This window comes from Rhinopithecus roxellana, chromosome 13 (genome assembly GCF_007565055.1).
Source record: "Rhinopithecus roxellana isolate Shanxi Qingling chromosome 13, ASM756505v1, whole genome shotgun sequence".
Classification (NCBI taxonomy): Eukaryota; Metazoa; Chordata; class Mammalia; order Primates; family Cercopithecidae; genus Rhinopithecus; species Rhinopithecus roxellana.
Window position 1 is genome coordinate 70,817,371 of NC_044561.1, and position 22,952 is coordinate 70,840,322.

Genomic DNA, 22,952 nt, shown 5'->3' on the forward strand with positions numbered 1-22,952 from the left:
CTGAAGTCCACGTTTTATCACCAGATTAGTCTCCTCTAAACATTGCTGTAAAGTTACAAGCCAGTCACTTCACTGGCTCCAAAATAAAGTCCAATTCTTTTTTGTTGTTGTTGTTTTTGAGACGGAGTCTGGCTCTGTCGCCCAGGCTGGAGTGCAGTGGCCGGATCTCAGCTCACTGCAAGCTCCGCCTCCCGGGTTTACGCCATTCTCCTGCCTCAGCCTCCCGAGTAGCTGGGACTACAGGCGCCGCCACCTCGCCCGGCTAGTTTTTTGTATTTTTTAGTAGAGACGGGGTTTCACCGTGTTAGCCAGGATGGTCTCGATCTCCTGACCTCGTGATCCGCCCGTCTCGGCCTCCCAAAGTGCTGGGATTACAGGCTTGAGCCACCGCGCCCGGCCAAAGTCCAATTCTTTATCCCAGCATATGAGGGTGTCCATATTATGGCCTCAGACAGCCTTTTCTACCTTATTTTCTCATATTGCTCACCAGCTGAGTGAGCCTGACAGTCTGGGCTGCTTTAGTGAGTTCTCACCACTTGGAGGAGGGGCTGCTTATGCCCAGGTTGTGGAATCAGTCCTTCCTCACTGCAGTGTGCGGTGGGTGGTGCTCGACCCATGCAACAAGGACAGAAACTCCAGCTGGGAGGGATAGGCCGCCTGCCTGGTGGCCTCTCACCGCCAGGCTTACAGCCTTCTGGTGTTCTCTCTCCATCGGCCTCCAAACCCCTCCCTGTTTAGAATTTTAGAATATTGAAAGACCCTGACTTTGCATCTCACCATTAAACAGCCACAAACAAGTGATTTCTTCCTTCCTTTGTCCCTGACACTACCTTTTTGACTTGTGTCCACCTTGTGTACATAATTGTTTTTCCTCAGGTGTTGTGTGTTGTTTTTTTAGCAGAGCCAGTACAGCATAGGCCGTGAGATCCACTGTTTAACCTTATGACTTGTGCTCTCTGGGCCCCCATTTGCTCACAGCAGGGATGACCCAGGGCGCACTCTCACAGGGCCATTTGGGGAGTTAGAGAGGTCTGCCCAGTGCCACACGCAAGTGGGCCCTGAGGGCATTTGTCCTGTGCCCGCTAAACTTCTAGGCAGCTCTGTTTTCCATAAGCTCTCTGTATTGACAGATACAGGAATAGTATTTGAGTAAATGAAAAATATTTGTTTATAGGGACTCTTCCATCGTGTTCTGCGTGAGGAAATCTCTTTGGCAAAACTTGTGAGACTGAAGCCAGAAGAACTTGTATCTAAAGAGCTTTCCACGTGGAAAGAGAGGCCGACGAGATCTGTGAGTGCGGAGGGCACCCGCGGAGGCACCCGGGACTCAAGTTTAACAGAAACAAATTCATAGACGGCCGCTTGAGCAATGCTTTCCTCCTAGAAAACAAGGCTTAAGCTCTGTTGTGTCTTTTTCATTTCAGGTGATGGAGTCCAGAACTAAACTGCACAATGAAAGCAAGAAGACGGCCCCCAGGCAGGAGGCCATCCCCGATCTGGAGGACTCTCCGCCAGTGTCAGATTCAGAGGTAGGCGTTTGGGTGCTTTTGTGTTCACCAAGATAGATCAATCCATCCCACATGTTTTGAGGTTATCTTAAATTACTGGGCAGAACACTGAGCTTACAGCAGGTGTATGTCATTGTGGCGTTCCCCAGTCCTTGTATTGGGTGTATGTCATTGTGGCGTTCCCCAGTCCTTGTATTCGGTGTGTGTCATTGTGGCGTTCCCCAGTCCTTGTATTCGGTGTGTGTCATTGTGGCGTTCCCCAGTCCTTGTATTGGGTGTGTGTCATTGTGGCGTTCCCCAGTCCTTGTATTCGGTGTATGTTGTTGTGGCGTTCCCCAGTCCTTGTATTGGGTGTGTGTCATTGTGGCGTTCCCCAGTCCTTGTATTGGGTGTATGTCATTGTGGCGTTCCTCAGTCCTTGTATTGGGTGTGTGTCGTTATGGCGTTCCCCAGTCCTTGTATTGGGTGTGTGTCATTGTGGCGTTCCCCAGTCATTGTATTCGGTGTATGTTGTTGTGGCGTTCCCCAGTCCTTGTATTGGGTGTGTGTCGTTATGGCGTTCCCCAGTCCTTGTTTTCGGTGGTCCTTTTTTCTCCCTGTGGGTCTCAATCCCATGAGACCACTTGTCTTGGGTGTTGTTAATTTGGAGCTGAGTTTGGAGAAGAAATGACCTCACTTTTTTTGTTTTTCTTTTAGGAACAGCAAGAGTCAGCACGTGCTGTCCCTGAGAAGAACACAGCGCCGCTCCTGGACGTCTTCAGCTGCATGTTGAAAGACACCACCAGTCAGCACCGCGCACACCTCTTCGATCTCAACTGTAAAATTTGCACAGGTGAGCACAGTTTGGGGGATGGAGCCTTGAAGCTGAGACTAAACTTGATTTTGTTAAATATCACTGAATCCTTGTAAAAGCAACTACACTTAAGCCAAGCTTAAACGTGCAGAAAGGCCAGAATGATTCCCGCCCTGCCTTTAGAGCGTTGCTTTCGGCTTTGTGTGAGAGACAGTCGTGTGCAGGCTGGGTTTCTCACAGAGCCTTTCCTGGCTTTCTTCAGGCCAGGTTCCCTCCGCAGAAGATGAGCCAGCTCCAAAAAAACAAAAACTGTCAGCTTCTGTTAAGAAAGAAGACTTAAAATCAAAGCCTGACAGCTCTGCGCCTGACCCAGCTCCTGATCCAGCTGATGAGGTAATGCCGGAGGCTCTGCCTGAAGTTGCCTCTGAGCCAGGCCTCGAAAGTGCTTCTCATCCAAACGCGGACAGAACATACTTCCCTGGGCCTCTAGGAGATGGCCATCCCGAGCCCTCCCCGCTGGAAGACCTGTCCCCCTGCCCAGCCTCCTGTGGGAGCGGGTTGGTCACCACCGTCACAGTGTCCGGCCGGGACCCCAGGACCGCTCCAAGCAGTTCATGCACAGCCGTGGCCTCCGCAGCAGCCCGCCCAGACAGCACCCACGTGGTGGAAGCCAGACAGGACGTGCCGAAGCCTGTCTTGACTTCTGTGATGGTGCCCAAGTCCATACTAGCTAAGCCGTCCTCATCTCCTGACGCAAGATACTTGTCAGTTCCTCCGTCACCAAATATCAGGTGCGTCCTTCAGGTGTGGTCTGAACAAGTCAAAGTTTTTTTTAGATTAGCAAAAGGAAAGATAACTGGTGATTAAATAGTTGAACTCGGAAATTCAACCTGGAATACAGCTTCACTCTCATCTTTTAGAGCGTCCCCGTTGTAGGGCGCCTCATCGTCCTTTTGGAAGTAGAGACCTTGGAAATTCACATTGAGATTTGTGCTCATCCAGTTTTGTTATCTATTCACTTTATTTTTCTTTAACCAAAAAGTCTGTATCATTATAATTAAAGTAAGTAATTGGCAAAAGTAAGCTACCAAAAACGTAAAACTTACAAGAGTTCACTTTTGCTTTTACGTATGAAGTCTTTGTACTCTTGAAGGCGGGCACAGTGGCTCACAGCTGTCACCCCAGCATGTTGCAGGGCAGAGGTGGGAGGTGTGCCTGATCCCAGGAGTTTGAAACCAGCCTGAGCAACATGGCAAAACCCCATCTCTACAAAAGGGACAAAAATTAGCCAGGCGTGGTAATGCACGCCTGTAGTCCCAGCTACTTGAAAGGCTAAGGTGGGAGGATCACCTGAGCCTGGGAGGTAGAGACTGCAGCCAGCTGTGTTGCCCCACTGCACTCCAGCCTGCACGACAGAATGAGATCCTGTCTCAAAAAAAAAAAAGTCTACTTTTGAAATTCTCATTGCACAGAGGAACATTGACTTTTTTTCGTGGTTTTGTTTTACAGCACCTCAGAATCACGGTCCCCTCCGGAGGGAGACACGACCCTCTTCTTGTCTCGACTCAGCACCATTTGGAAAGGGTTTATTAACATGCAGAGTGTGGCAAAATTTGTCACTAAGGCGTATCCTGTCTCTGGGTGTTTCGATTACCTCAGCGAGGTTAGAACCCAGAAAATGTGTGTGCGTGTGTGTGTGTCTGTCATAGGAGTTTCTAAACTAGAGTCAAACACATGACTTTCAAGAAGTAGGAGAGAAACAGAAATGCCTGACACCCTTGCAACTGACTTTGTCTGGATACAGAAATGCCTCTAAATGCAAAGTGGTGATGGCTGTGATGAGTCCACAGGTTCAGCAGTTTGGACAGGGTCAGAAATGTGAGCCTGTAGTCTGGCCTGTCAGTGACCGGTTTCTCTGGGGCACTGACCAGATGGCTGTGCGCACAGCCACCAGCACAGCCAGGTGTTCGGAGCCAGCTTTACACACACCTGGCCACTTGTGGGGTGGCGCATATGACCCCATGGCAGGCCTTTTAGTTTCAGAATTAACCAGAAAACAGCACTGGCATTTATGACTTTAATGCAAGGAGTCACCCTGGCTCATATGTGAATCGTTACTCTCTGTGTATGTACGTAAAGACGGCATAGAAGTGTTGGGCAGTAATTTCTAAACATAATCTTGTTTGGCAGAAGGTTGGCATCATGCCCCCCTTGGATTTGGTAACTTGTAATCGTGGATTTACTACAGCATGTAATACATTTAATACAAGAATGACTGTTTTCCTTGGAGTAGTTGTGATCTTCTTGAATCTTGGATAGTATGACTACATTCAAATGACTGCATTCATCTTTTTGTGACTACTGCAGTTCAAAGTGATTTACTCCAGTGCTTTCTGTTTAGGATTTGCCTGACACGATCCACATTGGTGGGAGGATTGCACCGAAGACAGTTTGGGATTATGTTGGCAAACTCAAGTCCTCTGTGTCTAAGGTATCTGCTTATAGTATAAATTCTGCAACCACGGAAAATCGTGTTTATTTAAACACGTCTTTTTTTAACCTCTTATTTTGATGGGTTAACACTTAAAATGTTAGCCTATAGCTTATTAGATATTTCCAGGTGAATGTTAAAAATTAAGTTTTGCAGTGAGCTGAGATCACACCACTGCACTCCAGCCTGGAAGAGCAAGACTGTCTCAAAAAAAAAAAAAAAAAAAAAAAAAAAAGTTTATACAGTTGTATTACTTTGTGAAGGTGTTTGAGTATACAGTGGTAGGGGGTTGCTTCTAATTTATTATAATGTATGTGCAGTTAAATTTTAGTAAGAAATATATAAGCTTTATTTTCTTGTTTTTTTTATGATTGAAGGAGCAGAAGGTGTCTTTTGCGGGGGTGATCAGGCTCAGGGCACTCAACCTGGGCTCTTAAACGGTCTTGGTTTTCTGGGACCCCCCTGAGATTTAGCTACAGCTGTGTGTGTCTGTAGTTTTCTCTCGGGAAGCTCTGTAGTCTTCGTCAGGTTCACAAAAGGGCTAGATCTGTCGTCTAGTTTAACCCTCCTCTGGGGAGGTACATAAGCCAGCCATTGCAGATCATGCAGCTGGTTCCTCGTGACCGGGGCCATCGTGCATGTAGGAAAAGCCGGCTCTGCTCCAGACACTGCTGGGCTCACATGTCACGCGAATTGCCTCACTGAGACAGGAGCTCTGTGAGATCATGGCTGTGAGTAGGAGAGACTTTACAAGGTTTCCTGTTGAAAGCAGGGTGTGAATCGGGCGTGAGATGCTTGAGCCGCATTTTCTTTATGAGTGCTTCCCACTCTTCCATTGCAGGAGCTCTGTCTGATCCGTTTCCACCCCGCCACAGAGGAAGAGGAGGTCGCCTATATCTCTCTCTACTCCTATTTTAGCAGCCGTGGCCGCTTTGGTGTTGTAGCTAATAACAACAGGCACGTCAAGGACCTCTACCTGATCCCACTGAGCGCCCAGGACCCTGTTCCATCCAAACTCTTGCCCTTTGAGGGACCAGGTAAGCACTGGCTTTCTGGGTGGAGGTGAGGCCCACCTGCACCTGCACCTGCACCCCTCCTCCCACTGACATGCCCCGCTGAGTCCTGACCAGCCCAGGGCTCTCTGGGAACAGGAGTTAGGAGCACAGACTCAGCGGTTAGCAATAGGATTCATCTTTGAGGGCGTACGACTGTGGCACTAGAAGTGCCCCTATTCACAGCATACATTGTCTTACAAGAGTTTTTTAGAGGGGGAAAAACCCACAGCTTGCAACCAGCTCATGCTGGCCTCAGGTCAGAGAAGACACAGTGCCCAGGAGTCCGAGGCTCAGCCAGAAAGGGGGTGGCACTGCCAGCTGCCTTGTTTTTCCTCCAGATAGACTCAGGAGCCAGCACACTCCAGGAAGTGGCTCCATCAGGGGTCGCTTCTCTAACGGGTGGATTTCCAGGAGATTTAAAAATAATGACATAGAAAACTATTTCTAGAAAGAATTACTTTCAAATCTGCGGCTCAAATTGTAATAGCTTCATTCATCTTTGGCCAGCTACTTTGTGTTTGCACATTCCTTGGGAAGTACTGTACTTAAACGATTATTTACAAATAGCCTAAAATATATCTTTGTCAAGGGTTGAGGGTGGTTCCAGGGGCCACATGCTCTGTCAGTGACCAGCTCTTTCATAGCCTCTTAGCAGAAGCTGATGTGACTTCAGTTAGGGATGAGTATCTGCTGCCCAACTGCAGTGTCTCCTTGGCCATGCAGTCCCCAGAGGATCCGTGTTCTCTAAAAATGGGTGCGTGAATCACACAGTCTCCTCTTAAGTGCTTCGTCATAAAGGCAGGTGCTGTCTAGACCCTGTGCCTCAGTGCCCTCTGTCCCTGTCACCGGGCCTCGGCGGGTGTTCCTGCCACAGCTGTGCAGGGTGCTCCCACCCACGCTCCTTACGCCTCACCGTAGCTAGCTGAGGTTCTGTAGGGGCCACTCCACATCTTGGGCGAGACTTCTGTCACCCCAGGCACAGCCCATGTTCCTACTGGAGCCCATTTCACAGCTGGAATGGGCTCAGCCTGTGCCTGTGTTGTGGAATTGTATGTCCATAAAGGGATTGGTTGGTATCAGTAATTTCAGGGTTAAATATTTGCTGGCATGATGCATTAAATTATTTTAGTGCCAGGTACATTTTTAAAAGCAAAGTGCTTTAGTGTGTCCCCTCAAATCCTACTTGGGATAAAGAGAAACCACCTAATGGGTGGCAGAAGGGACCCTGGTAGAGGTTCTAGGTGATGCTTGTGAAGAGCTCTGGCCAGCTCCACGTGACCAGGGAGAGGAAAAGCCCGGCCCTCCTGGAGGTGAAGACCGAGAAGCTGACCTCTCAAGCACCTGTGAAGACCACCTGGTCAGTTGCAAGTGCAGCAGTGTGTGTGCAGTCAGTGCAGACACTGCGGCGCCTCAGCGCCTCACTGCTGGGGTGAAAAGAGTACTTTTTATTTATAGAAATGTGAATTCATAGATAGCGAGCCTCCCCTTTTTAAAAAAATTGAAGCGATATTTCATCCTTTTTTGAGCTCCTCTCCCTACTCCGTCTCCAAACTTGGAGCTGTCAGGTGAGCACAGGTTGTACGTAGGGGGTTGAGCGAGCCCCAGCACATGCCGGGCACAGGGTTCCCCACACTGGGCAGTGACAGGGCCCAGGGAGGGCCTCGGATGGGGTTCCCCACACTGGGCAGTGATGGGGCCCAGGGAGGCCACCAGAGGAGTGGCACCCCCGTTCTCCCCACAGCAAGGGCTGGCTGGGCAGGTGCAGCCCTGGGGCAGAGGGAGAGGACCAGTCTCCCGGCACCTCCCGGATGGCACCGGGACAAGGAGGGCTGGGCTGGGGTCACTCACCTTGTCTGCTGAGTGCGATGGTGCCAACCACCCACACTGTCAGCTCCGCGACCAGCTGGGGAAACGTCACACTCGCCCACCAAGGCACTTGCTGAGGCCACGACGCCGCCTGACGGGGGACACACAAACGCTCCGGGGACTTTGACGCACCATAAAGAGCAGAGGCGTCTGGGTAAAGTAACACAGGGCAGGGGACTTTAGAGAAGTAACAGCGAGTGAAACTTTTCCATACACTTCAGAAATGTTTTAACTTAAGGCTTCAGTATAATGTTAATTCTCCTGATGTCCTTGTTGACATGAATATGTGTGCGTGAAATTTCACACACTTCCATGGTCACTAAACAGCCTTTTCCCCGGGCCAGGCCATTGGGTACTTGGCCCACTTCACGTACTGATTATTTGACTTGGCGTTTTCTAGATATAAACGTGTACATGTGTGTCCTGGCTTTGTGGTGTAAACGTGTAGTGCGTGTGTGTGTGTGTGTGTGTGTGTAAGGCTAGGTCCTGGCACGTTTCCTCTGTCTCAGCGGACCCTGTCCTTATGGAGTTAGTCTCTGCCCAGAAGCCCTTGGACAGCACAGGCCACACCTGAGGGCACTGATGGTGTTGACTCCACAGAGCTGTGGTCAGGGGTGAGTGTGTGCTGCGTGGCCTAGAGTCATGCCCCTGGAAGTGCTGGGCGAGGGTCTGCAGGGCCCAGTGCCATTCCAGAGCCTGAGTTCTCTGCAGCACATGCAGCACAGGCCTGAAGGAGACCTGGCGCCCCAGCCTTGAGCTGCCCATCTGCATCAGGGCACGGATGTGGGGGCATCTTCCCCTGGGGGTGTTAAGGAGAAGGTCCTGTTGGGGGTAGAGATTCACACAGAGAAGAGTGACCGACTCATCCATGTGCCTCGGTTCATACCAGTCGCAGGTGTCCTGCCTCCCACACATGGGCCTAATGGGTTCTGACAGCGCGGTGTCCATTCCCAGCCCCGTGGGTGCTTCTTGTTCACATTTCAGCAAGGGAAGGACTGAAGGTGCCCAGCTGTGCCCTCAGGGGAAACCAAGTCACCCGTCCCGTCAACACTTGGCCCTAGTCGGGCAGTGAGAGTGGAGCTGCCCCCGCAGCACCCTCGGGAGCCGTGCAGGTCACAGCAGTAGCGGGATCTCCCTGAGGACGTTGGTCCTTGCATATGTTAATGATTTGTCCACAGAAACACCAGGTTTTCTTCCTCTGCCCTCTGCCCCGCAGTGGGGCACTCTCCGTAACTCAGCATCACTGGGGGGCAACTGGGAGGCCTGGGTCCGGGTGACCTTCTCCACCTAGACGTTCACCCCACTCAGTTCCAGCTCTACCAACAGGGCCCCCCGCAGGGACTTGAGGTGGCAGAGTCTAGGCCTGTCTCAGGGCCTTGTTCATGGAAAGGAGATGAGTCGGGTTGAAGGCTCATTGTGGAGGGTTCTGTGTGGGGCCCTTACAGGACTGGACCACAGCCAGGATGCCTGCCTGTAAACCATGCCCAGCCCCCGTCATTTCCGCGTGAAGCCGCAGGCCTCAGAGCCTTGGTCTGAAATGCCTGTCAAGTGACCTCGGTCCATAAACATGGGTGCACAGTCTGTTCCCCCCAAGTACAGGGCAGGAGGAACACCGCCCTCTGTAGCTGCTCGAATGGAAAGGGCTCTTTTCTCTGAGGTCTTTATACATTAGAAAGCTCTTCTGGGAAGAATGAATCCATAGTGTCCTTCTGTATTCACTTTTAACTGCTTTCTAAATTAGCTGAGAAATTCTGACTTGAAATATTGTCAGGTAAGCATTTCTTCAGTTTTCACGTGTGTATGTAACAGTAGCAGCTTTGCATGGAAATTGTAATCAGAGTCATACAGTATTGAATGGAATGTACTGCCTTCTCCTAAATCAATAAACATATTTCGTGGAAACTGGTCCTTGTTTGTTTGAATTGGAACCATTTGGTGGCTCCTGGTCACCTATCCTAGGCCCCCCTTTGCTTTCCATAAGCCAGCGCAGCACACCCTGGTGGTGCCCCCGGCCCTGCAGCCCACCTGGCAGCTGCTGGAGCTGATGCAGTGCAGGCTGGTGCTGCCCTGGGGCCCTTCTTGGCACCCCGGCACCCAGAAGAAGATGGACATCGCTCTCTCACCTGAGGCGTGCTGGACCCAGGGGCTCTGTGCAGGTCATAGGGATTCCCAGTTGGAACAAGGGAGGGTCTGTGTGTGTGTGAGTGGGTGTGTTTGGTGGGCTGGGGGAAGTCACTTCTTCCCACCTTAATTGCCAAGTCTTTTCTATCCAAGTCATACTCGGAACCCTTGTTGATTAACTTCCACACAGTTTCTGTTCCAGCAGGTGTGAACATTTTGTTTTGACAGAAGCAGACCATTGAGAGAGTTTTCATTTTAAATCACTGGTAGTAGGATGTGCTCGGTGGGTGGGTTTAGGGGTAAAGGCCTCATTGTGATAGTTCGGGGTTGGGAGGAGTCAGGTTTGCAGGTGGTTCATTAGTAAGAGGGAGTGTCTTCCTGCAGCCTCAGGTTCAGTACCAAGGGCGCTTCCTGCACCCACTGAAGCAGGTGGTTCCCTTTGTCAGCTGCCTTGTCCCCCAGTCCCTATTGCCGACACACCTGGACACAGATCCTGGTTTTGGTCTTGGCCCACACAGCTTTTTGAATACACCCTTTGTCTTCGGTGTCTTGCGTTCTTTTCCTGTGCGTGTGGTCTGATTCTGACCACTGAGTCCAGACGCCTCCTTCATGAATATGCAAAGGACACAGACATGGTGCTAAAAAGTCCTATTTGCTTGCACGTGATACGCCCAGAAGGAAACCATTCACCCTCTGGCCTTTCAGAGGGTGTTGGGGGAACGTCCACACCCTTGTTCCAGGCCTGATCAGTACCCTTCAGTGGAAGTGCAGGGGCACGTTTAGCCGCAGCTGGCATCTCTGGGCCCCGGGCCCTGGTTGCTCCTGGCCGCCTGCTTTATGAACGGAGGGCCTCAGTAGCCCTCAGGAGGGAGGTGGGTAAGTAAGCCTGCCGTGCCCTGTGCTGCCTGCGGCCTGGCTGGTGCCCGCTTCACGCAGGCCTCAGTCTCTGCAGCTTCCCGGGGCACACTCCCTCCCAGGGTTCACACACACCATGGGGCAGTTGCCGAGGGGAGGGGTGAGCCTGGGAACAGCCCCTGGGCAACCTCGAGTGCCCCTCCTGAGGTGTGGGCTCTGTGACCTTTTGACCTTGCCGGTCTGCTGGACATGTCAGGCACTGCCAGGCGCTCCCTCTCCTCCAGGGAAGATGGCTCCCAAGGTCCAGTCAGGTGAACGGCACTGCTGCTTCCATGAGGAGTTATTTCCAACGTGCCGGCCACGTTTCACATATTCACGCGACCGTAGTAACAAACAGGAGTGGGTGCCGGCCACGTTTTACATGTTCATGCAACCATAGTAACAAACAGGAGTGGGTGACAAGTTTGACTGTTTCACAATGGGTGTGCTTTTTTGGACAGCCCAATTTAAATTTTAAATGGCGGGGAAATTCAGAATGAACACCGATCTGACTCTGCAGCTTTGCTCAGTCACCAGTGTCTGCAGACGAGAGCACCAAGAGTGGGAGCATTCACACGCGCCAGCTGCGTGTTTGATGCCAATCTCCAGGTGGTTGCTGTTTTCAAGACTGAAGAATCTTGCCAGAGCTGGGATATACTCATTATTTTTTTCATTAACAAGCAAGTTAGCCATTAAAAGTTTGAGTTGGAGTGACACCACAAGACGACCACGTAACCGTGATTTTGTACATCACTCCGCCACCCTGACAGCCCTTCAGAAGCTGAGAGTCTCCCTTGGGCGGCATGTCCCCTCTGTGTCAATGAGGCGGCACTAGGCTCCCCCAGGTGACTTCCCCACACGAGGCCCCACAAGCCCGACTGCCTGGGGGGTCCCTCCCGAAGCCTAGCCCATGCCTGTGTCTGTTCCCCGTGTCAGGTTCTGCAGGGAGAAGGCCTGGCTTACAGGAACTCAGCCTGAGCCTCAGTGCCCTTCCCACCAGGGCGTGGTGGGCTCTGCAGATATATGGTCCGGGAAGGCCGTAATAGCCAATTTCACAACTGACCAGACCCGAAAAGTGGATTTGAGTAAGCTGTGTAATAGCTTATTCAGTAAAAAGATAGCTGTTGTGGTGAGAGAAGTACTATTTTAAAATACGCTTAACTCATGTTAATCAGAACGTGAGGTTGACAGGTTGCCCTTCGTATTTGCTGAGCAGCAGAGCTCAGCTGTGCCCTTCGGTGTGGCCTGGCTGGCTTTCCTGCTTCCCTCCTTCTTTGCCCACCCAGCCCTTTCACTGGCACCGTGCTACCATCCGGGGAACAGAATGAAGAGGAGGTGGAGGTGAGGTGCTGGGATACCTCACCCCTCTCGCTGCGCTCGAGTCTCAGCTCTGCCCAGCAGCCTGTGAAGGAAGAGGCCTTTGGCCCTCTCGCCAGGAGGGAGGGAGTGTCCCATGAGCAGGCTGGTCCCAACTCAGTCTGGCAGGCCTGGTATTCCCCGCTTAAGGGTGAGATGGACACCCACTACCCTGTGTGCTCAGCCTGTCCATCAATTCCTTAGTGGAATTTAGGGAGAGTAACAACAAATGTATTCAGAACTACAGGGTGGTGCCTGTCCAAACAACCTGAAGCGATCTGTGATGATCTTTAACATCACCAGAGGCACGGGAAATCGTACTGGTTTTCATTGTAAGGGAAAAAAAGCTGTAACGTGAGCACCTTTTGTATACCACAGTAATGTTAAATTATCTGTGCATTGAGTTTTGACGGTTTAGTTTCATATATTGTTACGCTGCTGAAACGCTCTGCCCATGTGTAGCATTCTTACTTCAGCTACTGCTTTGGGATGTGGGTTTTTCTATTCCCCTTTGGCATTCTTGATTGATTATGAGTGTGGGGAGGGTTGTTACTGGAATGTTAGTACTCCTGATCTAAGTTACCACAGCTTACAACGTTGGGAATAGTTCTCTTTGAAGAATTTTTTTTTTTTAACTAATACTGTGCCCTAAAACCCCCAGTGCGCGTCGTTCACCTGCTCTGCTCTTTGCCACCTGTTTGCTGAGCACCTCTGTGCTTTATGTGAGCACAGTGTGCTGTGTTTACAAAGACGCAAGCCTTAGGCAGTCTTTGATATGTCAATGCTCACTGAATTTCTTTCTAAACCTAAAACATTTATTTTTTTTTCCAAGACGGAGTCTCACTCTGTCGCCCAGGCTGGAGTTCAGTGGCACGATCACGGCTCACTGCAATCTCTGCACCCCAGGTTCAAGCAATTCACCTGCCTCAACGTCCTAAGTAGCTGGGACTACATGCACATGCCACCACACCTGGCTAATTTTTGTTTTTTGTTTTGTTTTGTTTTTTTTGAGACAGAGTCTCACTCTGTTGCCCGGCCTGGAGTGCAATGGTGTGATCTCGGCTCACTGCAACCTCCGCCTCCCGGGTTCAAGCAATTCTCCTGCTTCAGCCTCCTGAGTAGCTGGGACTACAGGTGTGCGCCACCATACCCAGCTAATTTTTGTATTTTTAGTAGAGACAGGGTTTCACCATGTTGGCCAGGATGGTCTTGATCTCTTGACCTCATGATCTGCCCACCTTGGCCTCCCAAAGTGCTGGGATTACAGGTGTGAGCCACCGCACCTGGCCCAATTTTTGTATTCTTCGTAGAGACAGGGTTTCACCATGTTGACCAGGCTGGTCTTGAACTCTTGACCTCGTGATCCACCTGCCTTGGCCTCCCAAAGTACTGGAATTACAGGCATGAGCCCCCACGCCCAGTCCAAAGCATTTATTTTAGCCATTTCATTTAATGCCGTTTTTCTGTCTAGTTGTAATTCTGACACCAGAGACTAATGGATGACCTCATGCCTGTGCTTTATTGATAACTCTGAATTGAGTTGAATTGGCACCTAATCAAACATTTAATGTTAGTATATTTAGAGTAATTATGTGTTGCAACTCCTAAGTTAAAGACAAAAAGGGGGCCAGGTGTGGTGGTTCATGCCTGTAAGCCCAGCACTTTGGGAGGCCGAGGCGGGTGGATCACCTGAGGTCAGGAGTTTAAGACCAGCTTGGCCAACATGGTGAAACCCCTTATCTACTAAACACACAAAAATTAGCAAGGCATGGTGGTGTGTGCCTGTAATCCCAGCTACTCAGGAGGCTGAGACAGGAGAATTCGCTTGAACCCGGGAGGCAGAGGTTATAGTGAGCCGAGGTTGCAGCAACAGAGCGAGACTCCATCTCAAAAAAAAAAAAAGGGCTGTTACCTTCCTGGCAGTGGCACGAGGGGAAGACGAGCATAGCTGAGCTGTTGTGTTGAGGGCACCTGGGACAATGCCCTTTCCACCCCTGTAGGTTCCCACCACAGCCTCCCTCCCCTCCACACTTCTGCTCTAGCATTACAGATAATTTCTTTAAAATATGTAACAAATTCCGATGATTGGGATGAATTCCCTCGTGAATTGGGCCTTCAGTTCCGTGGTTGGTGACGAGGGGTTAGTCGCCCCCTTCACATGGCTCCGGGAGGACTGGCTCGGTGCGTTCCCGGGATGGTGTGTTCCCGGGACGATGTGTTCTGGGGCAGAATCATCCAGGCTTTTACAACTATCTTGACACTTGATTTTATTTTGCCACAGAATGGCTTATTTCTGTCTATTAAACATTCCCCATGAAAGCCCTTAATAAAATTCACCTCTGAAGGGTGAAAGCTGGATTTAGATTCTAAAATTTGCACAAATATTTTGTTTTTCAGGTCTTGAGTCACCACGCCCGAATATAATTCTTGGATTAGTAATCTGCCAAAAAATAAAACGTCCCGCAAACACTGGAGAGTTAGATAAGATGGACGAAAAGCGAACCCGACTTCAACAAGAAGAAGTGGACGTTCCGGCCTATCCAAAAGTAACCACAGCCCCGCAGTCCGAAAAGAAGCCCTCCAAGTATCAGCTGTACTCTGCAGACACGGCTGTCAGCAGCACACCCCCTGGGTCGCCTCCCCCTCCGCCCCCTCTTCCAGAACCGCCGGTGCTAAAAGTGTTGTCATCCCTCAAACCTGCAGCCACCAGCCCAGCCACAGCAGCCACAACAGCAGCAGCAGCCTCCACAGCAGCTTCCTCCGCCGCTTCCTCTGCTTCCAAAACAGCGTCACCACTGGAGCACATCCTGCAGACTCTCTTTGGAAAGAAGAAATCATTCGACCCCTCTGTCCGGGAGCTGCCTGGGTGCACCACAGGTCTCCCCCAGGAGCCCAAAACCACAGCAGAGGACGGGGTGCCGGCGCCTCCACTGTTAGATCCGATCGTCCAGCAGTTCGGTCAGTTCTCAAAAGATAAGGCTCTAGAGGAAGAGGAGGATGACAGGCCATACGACCCCGAGGAGGAGTACGACCCTGAGAGGGCCTTCGACACTCAGCTTGTGGAGCGAGGCCGGCGCCACGAGGTGGAAAGGGCTCCTGAAGCAGCTGCAGCCGAGCGGGAAGAGGTGGCCTACGACCCCGAGGATGAGACCATCTTAGAAGAAGCGAAAGTGACTGTTGATGACTTGCCCAACAGGATGTGTGCCGACGTGAGAAGGAACTCCGTGGACAGGCCTGCTGAGCCGGTGGCTGGGGCCACCACGCCCTCCTTGGTGGAACAACAGAAGATGCTAGAAGAGCTGAACAAACAGATCGAGGAGCAGAAGAGACAGCTGGAGGAGCAGGAAGAAGCTCTCAGGCAGCAGAGGGCCGCTGTGGGGGTCTCCATGGCCCACTTCTCGGTGTCAGACGCCTTGATGTCTCCACCACCAAAGTCGTCCTTGCCCAAGGCGGAGCTGTTCCAGCAAGAGCAGCAACCCGCAGACAAGCCCGCCTCACTGCCCCCTGCCAGCCAGGCATCAAACCACAGAGACCCACGGCAGGCGAGGCGCCTGGCCGCGGAGACCGGTGAGGGGGAGGGGGAGCCTCTCTCCAGGCTTTCGGCACGTGGTGCCCAAGGTGCCCTGCCTGAGAGAGATGCTTGCAGGGGCGGCCTTGTGGGCCAGGCACCCATGCCAGTCCTGGAGGAAAAGGAGCCAGCCTCTTCCCCCTGGGCTTCAGGCGAAAAGCCCCCAGCGGGGTCCGAGCAGGACGGCTGGAAGGCAGAGCCTGGTGAGGGCACCCGCCCTGCCACGGCTGGAGACAGCTCAGCCAGGCCTGCCCGGAGGGTGCTGCTGCCCACACCACCCTGCGGTGCCCTGCAGCCCAGCTTCCCGCTGCAGCACGACGCTGAGAGGGACCCTTTCACCAGCCCAGGGTTCGCGTCGCAGGACAAGGCTCTTGGCTCAGCTCAGTATGAGGACCCAAGAAATCTTCATTCTGCTGGAAGGAGCAGCAGCCCTACAGTTGAAACAGAGGGGGACAGAGAGCCACAGGCCAGACCCGGCGAGGGCACCACCCCGCTCCCCACACCAGGACAGAAAGTGGGGGGCGCTCAGCCCCAGTTTCAAGGTCAGCGTGAACCTGGACCTCATGCTTTGGGGATGTCAGGGCTTCATGGCCCCAATTTCCCGGGACCAAGGGGGCCAGCCCCTCCGTTTCCGGAAGAGAGTATTGCCTCTAACGAGGGGCCACGAGGGCCTCCGCCAGCCAGATTTGGAGCCCAGAAGGGGCCCATCCCTTCCTTATTCTCGGGGCAACATGGGCCACCTCCTTATGGGGACAGCAGAGGCCCCGCACCCTCTTACCTTGGTGGACCACGAGGAGTGGCACCATCCCAATTTGAAGAACGCAAGGATCCCCATGGGGAGAAGAGGGAGTTCCAGGACGCCCCGTATAGCGAGGTCTCGGGCACCCCCGCCCAGTTCGAAGGGACAGAGCAAGCGCCGTTTCTGGGGGGCAGAGGCGGTGCGCCTTTCCAGGTCGGAGGCCAGAGAAGGCCGCTGCTGTCCCAGCTGAAAGGCCCCCGAGGCGGCCCCCCTCCCTCTCAGTTTGGGGGTCAGAGAGGACCACCCCCTGGCCATTTCGTGGGCCCAAGAGGGCCCCATCCTAGTCAGTTTGAAGCTACCCGGGGCCCTCATCCCAGCCAGTTCGAAGGACCCAGAGGCCAGGTCCCTAACTTTATGCCGGGTCCCCGGGGCATTCAGCCTCAGCAGTTCGAAGACCAGAGGGTCCATTCACCACCGAGATTCACAAACCAAAGGGCGCCGGCACCCCTGCAGTTTGGTGGACTGCGGGGGTCTGCGCCCTTCTCTGAAAAAAGCGAGCAGACCCCGTCGCGGTTTCACTTCCAGGGCCAGGCCCCGCAGGTGGTGAAGCCGGGCCCCAGGCCCCTGCTGGAGCTCCCCAGCCACCCGCCGCAGCACCGGAAGGACCGCTGGGAGGAGGCCGGCCCGCCCTCCGCGCTCTCGGGCAGTGCGCTCTCGGGCAGTGCGCTCTCGGGCAGTGCGCTCTCGGGCAGTGCGCCCGGGCAGGGCCCCGAGGCCGACGGACAGTGGGCGTCGCCCGACTTCCGAGAGGGCAAAGGCCACGAATACAGAAACCAGACTTTCGAAGGGAGGCAGAGGGAGCGCTTTGACGCGGGCCCCAAGGAGAAGCCGCCGGAGGAGCCCGACGCCCAGGGCCGGGCGTCCGAGGACAGGCGGAGAGAGCGCGAGCGCGGCCGAAACTGGAGCCGAGAGCGGGACTGGGACCGGGCCCGGGACTGGGACCGACACCGGGACAAGGACTCCGGCCGGGACTGGGACCGAAACCGGGAGAGGAGCGCCAACCGTGACCGAGAGCGCGAGGCCGACCGGGGCAAGGAGTGGGACCGCAGCCGGGAGCGGAGCAGGAACCGAGAGCGCGAGCGAGACCGGAGGCGCGACCGGGACCGGTCCCGGAGCCGAGAGCGGGACCGAGACAAGGCCAGGGACAGGGAGCGGGGCCGCGACCGCAAGGACCGGAGCAAGAGCAAAGAGAGCGCTCGGGACCCGAAGCCCGAGGCCTCGAGGGCCTCCGACGCTGGCGCCGCCTCGCAGGCCTAGACGCCCCGGCCGGGCCCAGACCCTTTTTAAAGCCACGTTCGTAAAATGCGTTGAACAAGTAGCTTTTGAAACAGCCACGATCTTAGATTCAGGATAGAATATTCTGGACTTAAAAATTACTGTAATTTTGTGTAAATGGTTTCTTACTAGATTTCACATCTTTACAATTCTGATACTTTTTTAAAAAAAAAAACTAAACTTTAATATTTCCATTTAAAGTTAAAGAAATGGGAAATTGCCTACAGAGCATATTGCTTTTTCAGATCATAAAGTTATCTTTTCCAATAACTTGACTATTGTAAATTTTAAGGGAATTTCGTTGGACCCTAGAGCCATACCTTCACTGACATCTCATCTGTTTGTGTTTCCAAAAGCTGCTTTTACAGGTCTTAGCCGCTGTCCCGGAGGCCGGTGTGGGCGTGACCTGCAGGCGTCCACCCTGCGGCTGCGGGAGAAGTGTTAGTAGCTTGTATCTGGAGTCTTGAGAAACACAAAACTTACAAATGCATCTTTCTTTTGTCATAAAATTTGAATTGCAATTTTCAACTGGGAAACAAAAACACATTTCTTAGCGAGCTCAGCTTTTGTAGGTCACCTTATCAGTTTTTTCAAAACCTTGATTTAAAGCAACATCTGTCCTAGCATAATTGTTGCATTTTAAATAACAATTTATTGAAAAATGTTAAGTTTGACCAGCCTAAATAAAAGTAACAAACCAATTAAGTGTACTTTGGGGGTGGGGAGGAGCCCTTGATCTGAATAATCGGAACGTTTTGTCCAGTTTCACCTTCTGAGCAGTTCTGTGTCCCGAGAAAAGTGCAGTCAGCCTCAAACTGGTATTTGTCAGATGATATATTTAAAACTTTGTCCTTGAAAGTGGAGCAATACTCGTATAAAGTCTGAGATGAGAAATAGTGATGATTAGCTCAAGACCTGCAAATGAGATAGGAAGCTGTTCACTGTGAAACAGTCTCTTGCTTGTGTATTTTTTGAGTACTGAAGTGTGAAGTAAAAAAATCTGGCTAATTTATTTGTACAAATACACTTTGATAATTTTTTATATTTTCATAAAGTTACTTTTACAGATATAAAATTAAAGAACTTCACTTGTCCTTTGGAGTCTGTTATTCCATTGTACGTCACTACAGATTTTTCACTTTATAGCACAGATTTCTTAAGTTAAGAAAACATTGAGAACGTATCAGTTTGAGATGTTTGGTGTTGAAAGCCAAGTGTCCATAGGTTAAATTACATTAAAGTAGGTGTCACTTTCCAACATCTAGTACGATGTGAAGGTTTTTTTTGTTTGTTTGTTTAACATATAAAGCAAATTTTTCTAATTTAAATACACAAATGTAAAAATCAAGTGTGTTTCTTTAGTTTACTTGATAGAGATTCCTGTAAATTGTATTTTATATTGCGGAGGCTTCTATCACTGTACATGAGAACATGGAACGACATAGGGTTTGTTACTCGCAGTAGAATAAACAGCCACAGGAAGTTTCTGTCTCGGGTCTTCATCAGCCTTTTTCTAACGCCGAGAAGTTTGGGGTCATGCACGGACGCCCTGGCCACCCAGTTTCTTGTTGCTGGTTTGCCTGGGCATGGGCAGGAGTGCCCTTTGGACCCCTCCCTGAACTCATGCTGAGCCCAGGGTGAGACTGGCTGGGTGCGGGTCCCCACATCCTTCCGTCACGGGGCAACTCTCTCGCTGCCTGCGGGGACTTGGTGACATCCAGCTCTGGAGACGATGGGCAGGAAGGTTGGGAGGAGGGACTCACCCCCTTCAGACCCTCTCCTGGGGCTTTCAGAGTGGGAGCCCGAGACCACCGCGACAGCCTCAGCTGTGGTGAAGGGGTCTCATGGTTGAGGAGTGAGCCCCGAAGCCCCAGCCCATCCAGGCTGCAGCAGAGCGTGCACCCGCGGACTCTGCTGGGTGTGGGCTGCAGCAGAGAGTGTGCCTGGTGGCTCTGCCAGGCGTGGGCTGCTGCTGAGGACACAGGTGGGCAGGCGGGGTTGGCGGCCCAGAGCCAGCAGTGCCCGTAGAGGAGACACGGTACCCCACGTGCCTGCACACAGCGTGGCTGCAGGGACAGGCTCCGTGAGCTGGCGCCTGGCCTGCGCTTGGCTTCTGAACAAGCCTATGGGTCCACAGCCCAGCCATGAGCAGACGCTGATGGGACGTTCCCGTGCAGACCAGTGCAGACCCCTTGGCCAAGTGTCTGGTGGGACAGCAACAGCTCTGACCAGCCTCCTCCAACAGCTCCAGACCGTGAACCCTGCAGCCAAAGGGCTCACTGTGCGGAAAAGTGGCGAGGAAGGCTCAGCTCCAGTCTGCCTCTGGGCTCCTCCACGGCCCGGTCGGCCAACGAAACAGGAAAAGGCCCAGGCCCCGGAGCCCTGGCACCCACAGGCCCACAAGGCACCAGAGGGTCACCGAACTGTGGCTCCCTGTTCCAGCAGGGAGGCCAAGGCAGCTGTCGGGGAAAATGGAAAGAGCCATCTCACTCGAGAACTTGGCACGGGGGCCTCCAACAGGCGGTACCCAAAGCAGCAAGCACCCTCCATGCCCACCCCTCACATCAGGCGTCAGTGAGTCCCAGGGAGGAGGCGGCAGTGGGGACCGTGGCTGTGGCTGAGCTCGGGGGGCCTAACCAGAAGGGCAGAAGAGACAAGACCACAACAGACATGCCCAGACGGACAGTGACTCAGCCCTCAGTGGCAGGGCAGGGCCAGTGAAGAGGCTGAGCCAGGGCGAGACTGGCTGGGTGCGGGTCCCCACACGCTGGGTCTGTCTTCCTGTGGGACACCTAGCAAAGGGAGAAGAACCAAGCCTGCCCAAAACGTCAGACCCAGCAGTCACCACTGTCGTTATTTTGGTATTTTCCTTTATCTTTTTCTCTCTCTGCATCTAAATTTTGACAAAATCGGGGTCCCTGCAGGAGCACGCTGTGGCCTGGGGTTTGCTCCTCCTCCGGCTGCTCTGCTGCCTCCAGCCGACCTCACTCCTGGGCTCAGGGTACCCATGTGGGGACCCGGCCATTGGCTGAGTACGTCTGTTCCACAGGAGGCCGGGAGGCTCACTGGGCTTACTCAGAGGAAAACCTGAACCAACTCCATCATCTGCCTCCATAAACCACAGCTCTGCCTGGCATCTGGGCCTCCTTTCAGATCCAGGGTCTAGAAATTCCTAAAAGGCCTGATTATTTCCCATCCCCGTTGCACAGACTCCTGATAAGCAGAGGAAGATCCATTTGGGAAGGGGTGGTGGGAAAATTAGCTGCATATTTTTGGCATTTAGCAGGGCCCCTTCCTCTGGGAGACGCAGTCTCTCCTCCATTCCAGGGGCCTGGGGCTGTCCAGAGTCTGGAACTTGGCCGAGGGCCCGGAACTCTGTGTTGGGGCTTCCAGTCAGAGCTTGGGACTCCTGCTCTCGAACCTACAGCCTTTCTGCCAGCACAAAACGGGGACGCCTTTGGCAGGATGTCCATTTTTTTCAGTTGTAGGGAAGCCGCGCCCATCAGGCAACGCAGGAACTATGTGGGTCAGATGACGGCGCCTCTGCTGCCCCTCACCGCTGTGCTGGGAATCACGTTGGCCGCATGGCTCCCGCCAGCCCGGAGCTCCACCATCCCCACTGCATTGGGAGTCCAGCTGCATGGCAGCAGTTCCCACCGCAGTTTTGGCCTACAGAAAAGAATGATCACGGAGCTCTCCCCGGGGGCGAGTGAGGATGAGGGTGCAGGTGAGGATGCAGGTGAGGGTGTGGGTGAGGATGAGGGTGCGGGTGAGGGTGTGGGTGCGGGTGAGGGTGCGGGTGAGGGTGCGGGTGACGGTGTGGGTGTGGGTGAGGGATCGGGTGCGGGTGAGGATGCAGGTGCAGGTGAGGATGCAGGTGAGGGTGTGGGTGAGGGTGTGGGTGAGGGTGAGGGTGTGGGTGAGGGTGTGGGTGAGGGTGCGGGTGAGGATGAGGGTGAGGGTGAGGGTGTGGGTGAGAGTGCGGGTGAGGATGAGGGTGTGGGTGAGGGTGCAGGTGAGGATGCAGGTGCAGGTGAGGATGCAGGTGAGGGTGTGGGTGAGGGTGTGGGTGAGGGTGAGGGTGTGGGTGAGGGTGCGGGTGAGGATGAGGGTGAGGGTGAGGGTGTGGGTGAGGGTGCGGGTGAGGATGAGGGTGAGGGTGAGGGTGTGGGTGAGGGTGTGGGTGAGGGTGCGGGTGAGGATGAGGGTGAGGGTGAGGGTGTGGGTGAGGGTGTGGGTGAGGGTGTGGGTGAGGGTGCGGGTGAGGATGAGGGTGCGGGTGAGGGTGTGGGTGAGGATGAGGGTGTGGGTGAGGGTGCGGGTGAGGATGCAGGTGCAGGTGAGGATGCAGGTGAGGGTGAGGGTGAGGGTGCGGATGAGGGTGTGGGTGAGGATGAGGGTGTGGGTGAGGGTGTGGGTGAGGGTGTGGGTGAGGGTGCGGGTGAGGATGAGGGTGTGGGTGAGGGTGTGGGTGAGGATGAGGGTGAGGATGAGGGTGTGGGTGAGGGTGTGGGTGAGGATGCAGGTGAGGATGCAGGTGCAGGTGAGGATGCAGGTGAGGGTGCGGATGAGGGTGTGGGTGAGGATGAGGGTGTGGGTGAGGGTGTGGGTGAGGGTGCGGGTGAGGATGCAGGTGCAGGTGAGGATGCAGGTGAGGGTGAGGGTGAGGGTGCGGATGAGGGTGTGGGTGAGGATGAGGGTGTGGGTGAGGGTGTGGGTGAGGGTGTGGGTGAGGATGAGGGTGCGGGTGAGGTTGCAGGTGTGGGTGACGGTGAGGGTGATGGTGAGGGTGCGGGTCAGGGTAAGGGTGAGGGTGATGGTGAGGGTGTGGGTGAGGGTGCAGGTGAGGATGAGGGTCGGGGTGAGGTATCGGGTGTGGGTGCGGGTGAGGGTGAGGGTGAAGGTGTGGGTGAGGGTGAGGGTGTGGGTGAGGGTGTGGGTGAGGATGAGGGTGTGGATGAGGGTGTGGGTGAGGATGAGGGTGTGGATGAGGGTGTGGGTGAGGATGAGGGTGTGGGTGAGGGTGTGGGTGAGGATGAGGGTGTGGGTGAGGGTGTGGGTGAGGGATCGGGTGTGGGTGCGGGTGAGGGTGAGGGTGAAGGTGTGGGTGAGGGTGTGGGTGAGGATGAGGGTGTGGGTGAGGGTGTGGGTGAGGGATCGGGTGTGGGTGAGGGTGAGGGTGAGGGTGAAGGTGCGGGTGAGGGTGAGGGTGTGGGTGAGGATGAG

The 22,952-nt window shown here is 53.5% G+C and overlaps 1 protein-coding gene across 2 annotated transcripts in view; it reads left to right on the forward strand.

The window, feature by feature from the left end:
* The window catches only part of DIDO1 (death inducer-obliterator 1), a 63,567-nt gene extending 44,354 nt beyond the window's left edge, over positions 1-19,213 (forward strand). For both annotated transcript variants that reach the window (XM_030915090.1, XM_030915089.1), the window contains exons 9-16: positions 1,175-1,291; positions 1,425-1,529; positions 2,205-2,340; positions 2,564-3,092; positions 3,811-3,964; positions 4,703-4,792; positions 5,634-5,829; positions 14,482-19,213. In XM_030915090.1, coding sequence (XP_030770950.1) covers positions 1,175-1,291; positions 1,425-1,529; positions 2,205-2,340; positions 2,564-3,092; positions 3,811-3,964; positions 4,703-4,792; positions 5,634-5,829; positions 14,482-17,708 — 4,554 coding nt within the window. In that variant the 3' untranslated portion in view covers positions 17,709-19,213. The remainder of the gene's footprint in view (positions 1-1,174; positions 1,292-1,424; positions 1,530-2,204; positions 2,341-2,563; positions 3,093-3,810; positions 3,965-4,702; positions 4,793-5,633; positions 5,830-14,481) is intronic.
* Positions 19,214-22,952: the final 3,739 nt, after the last annotated feature.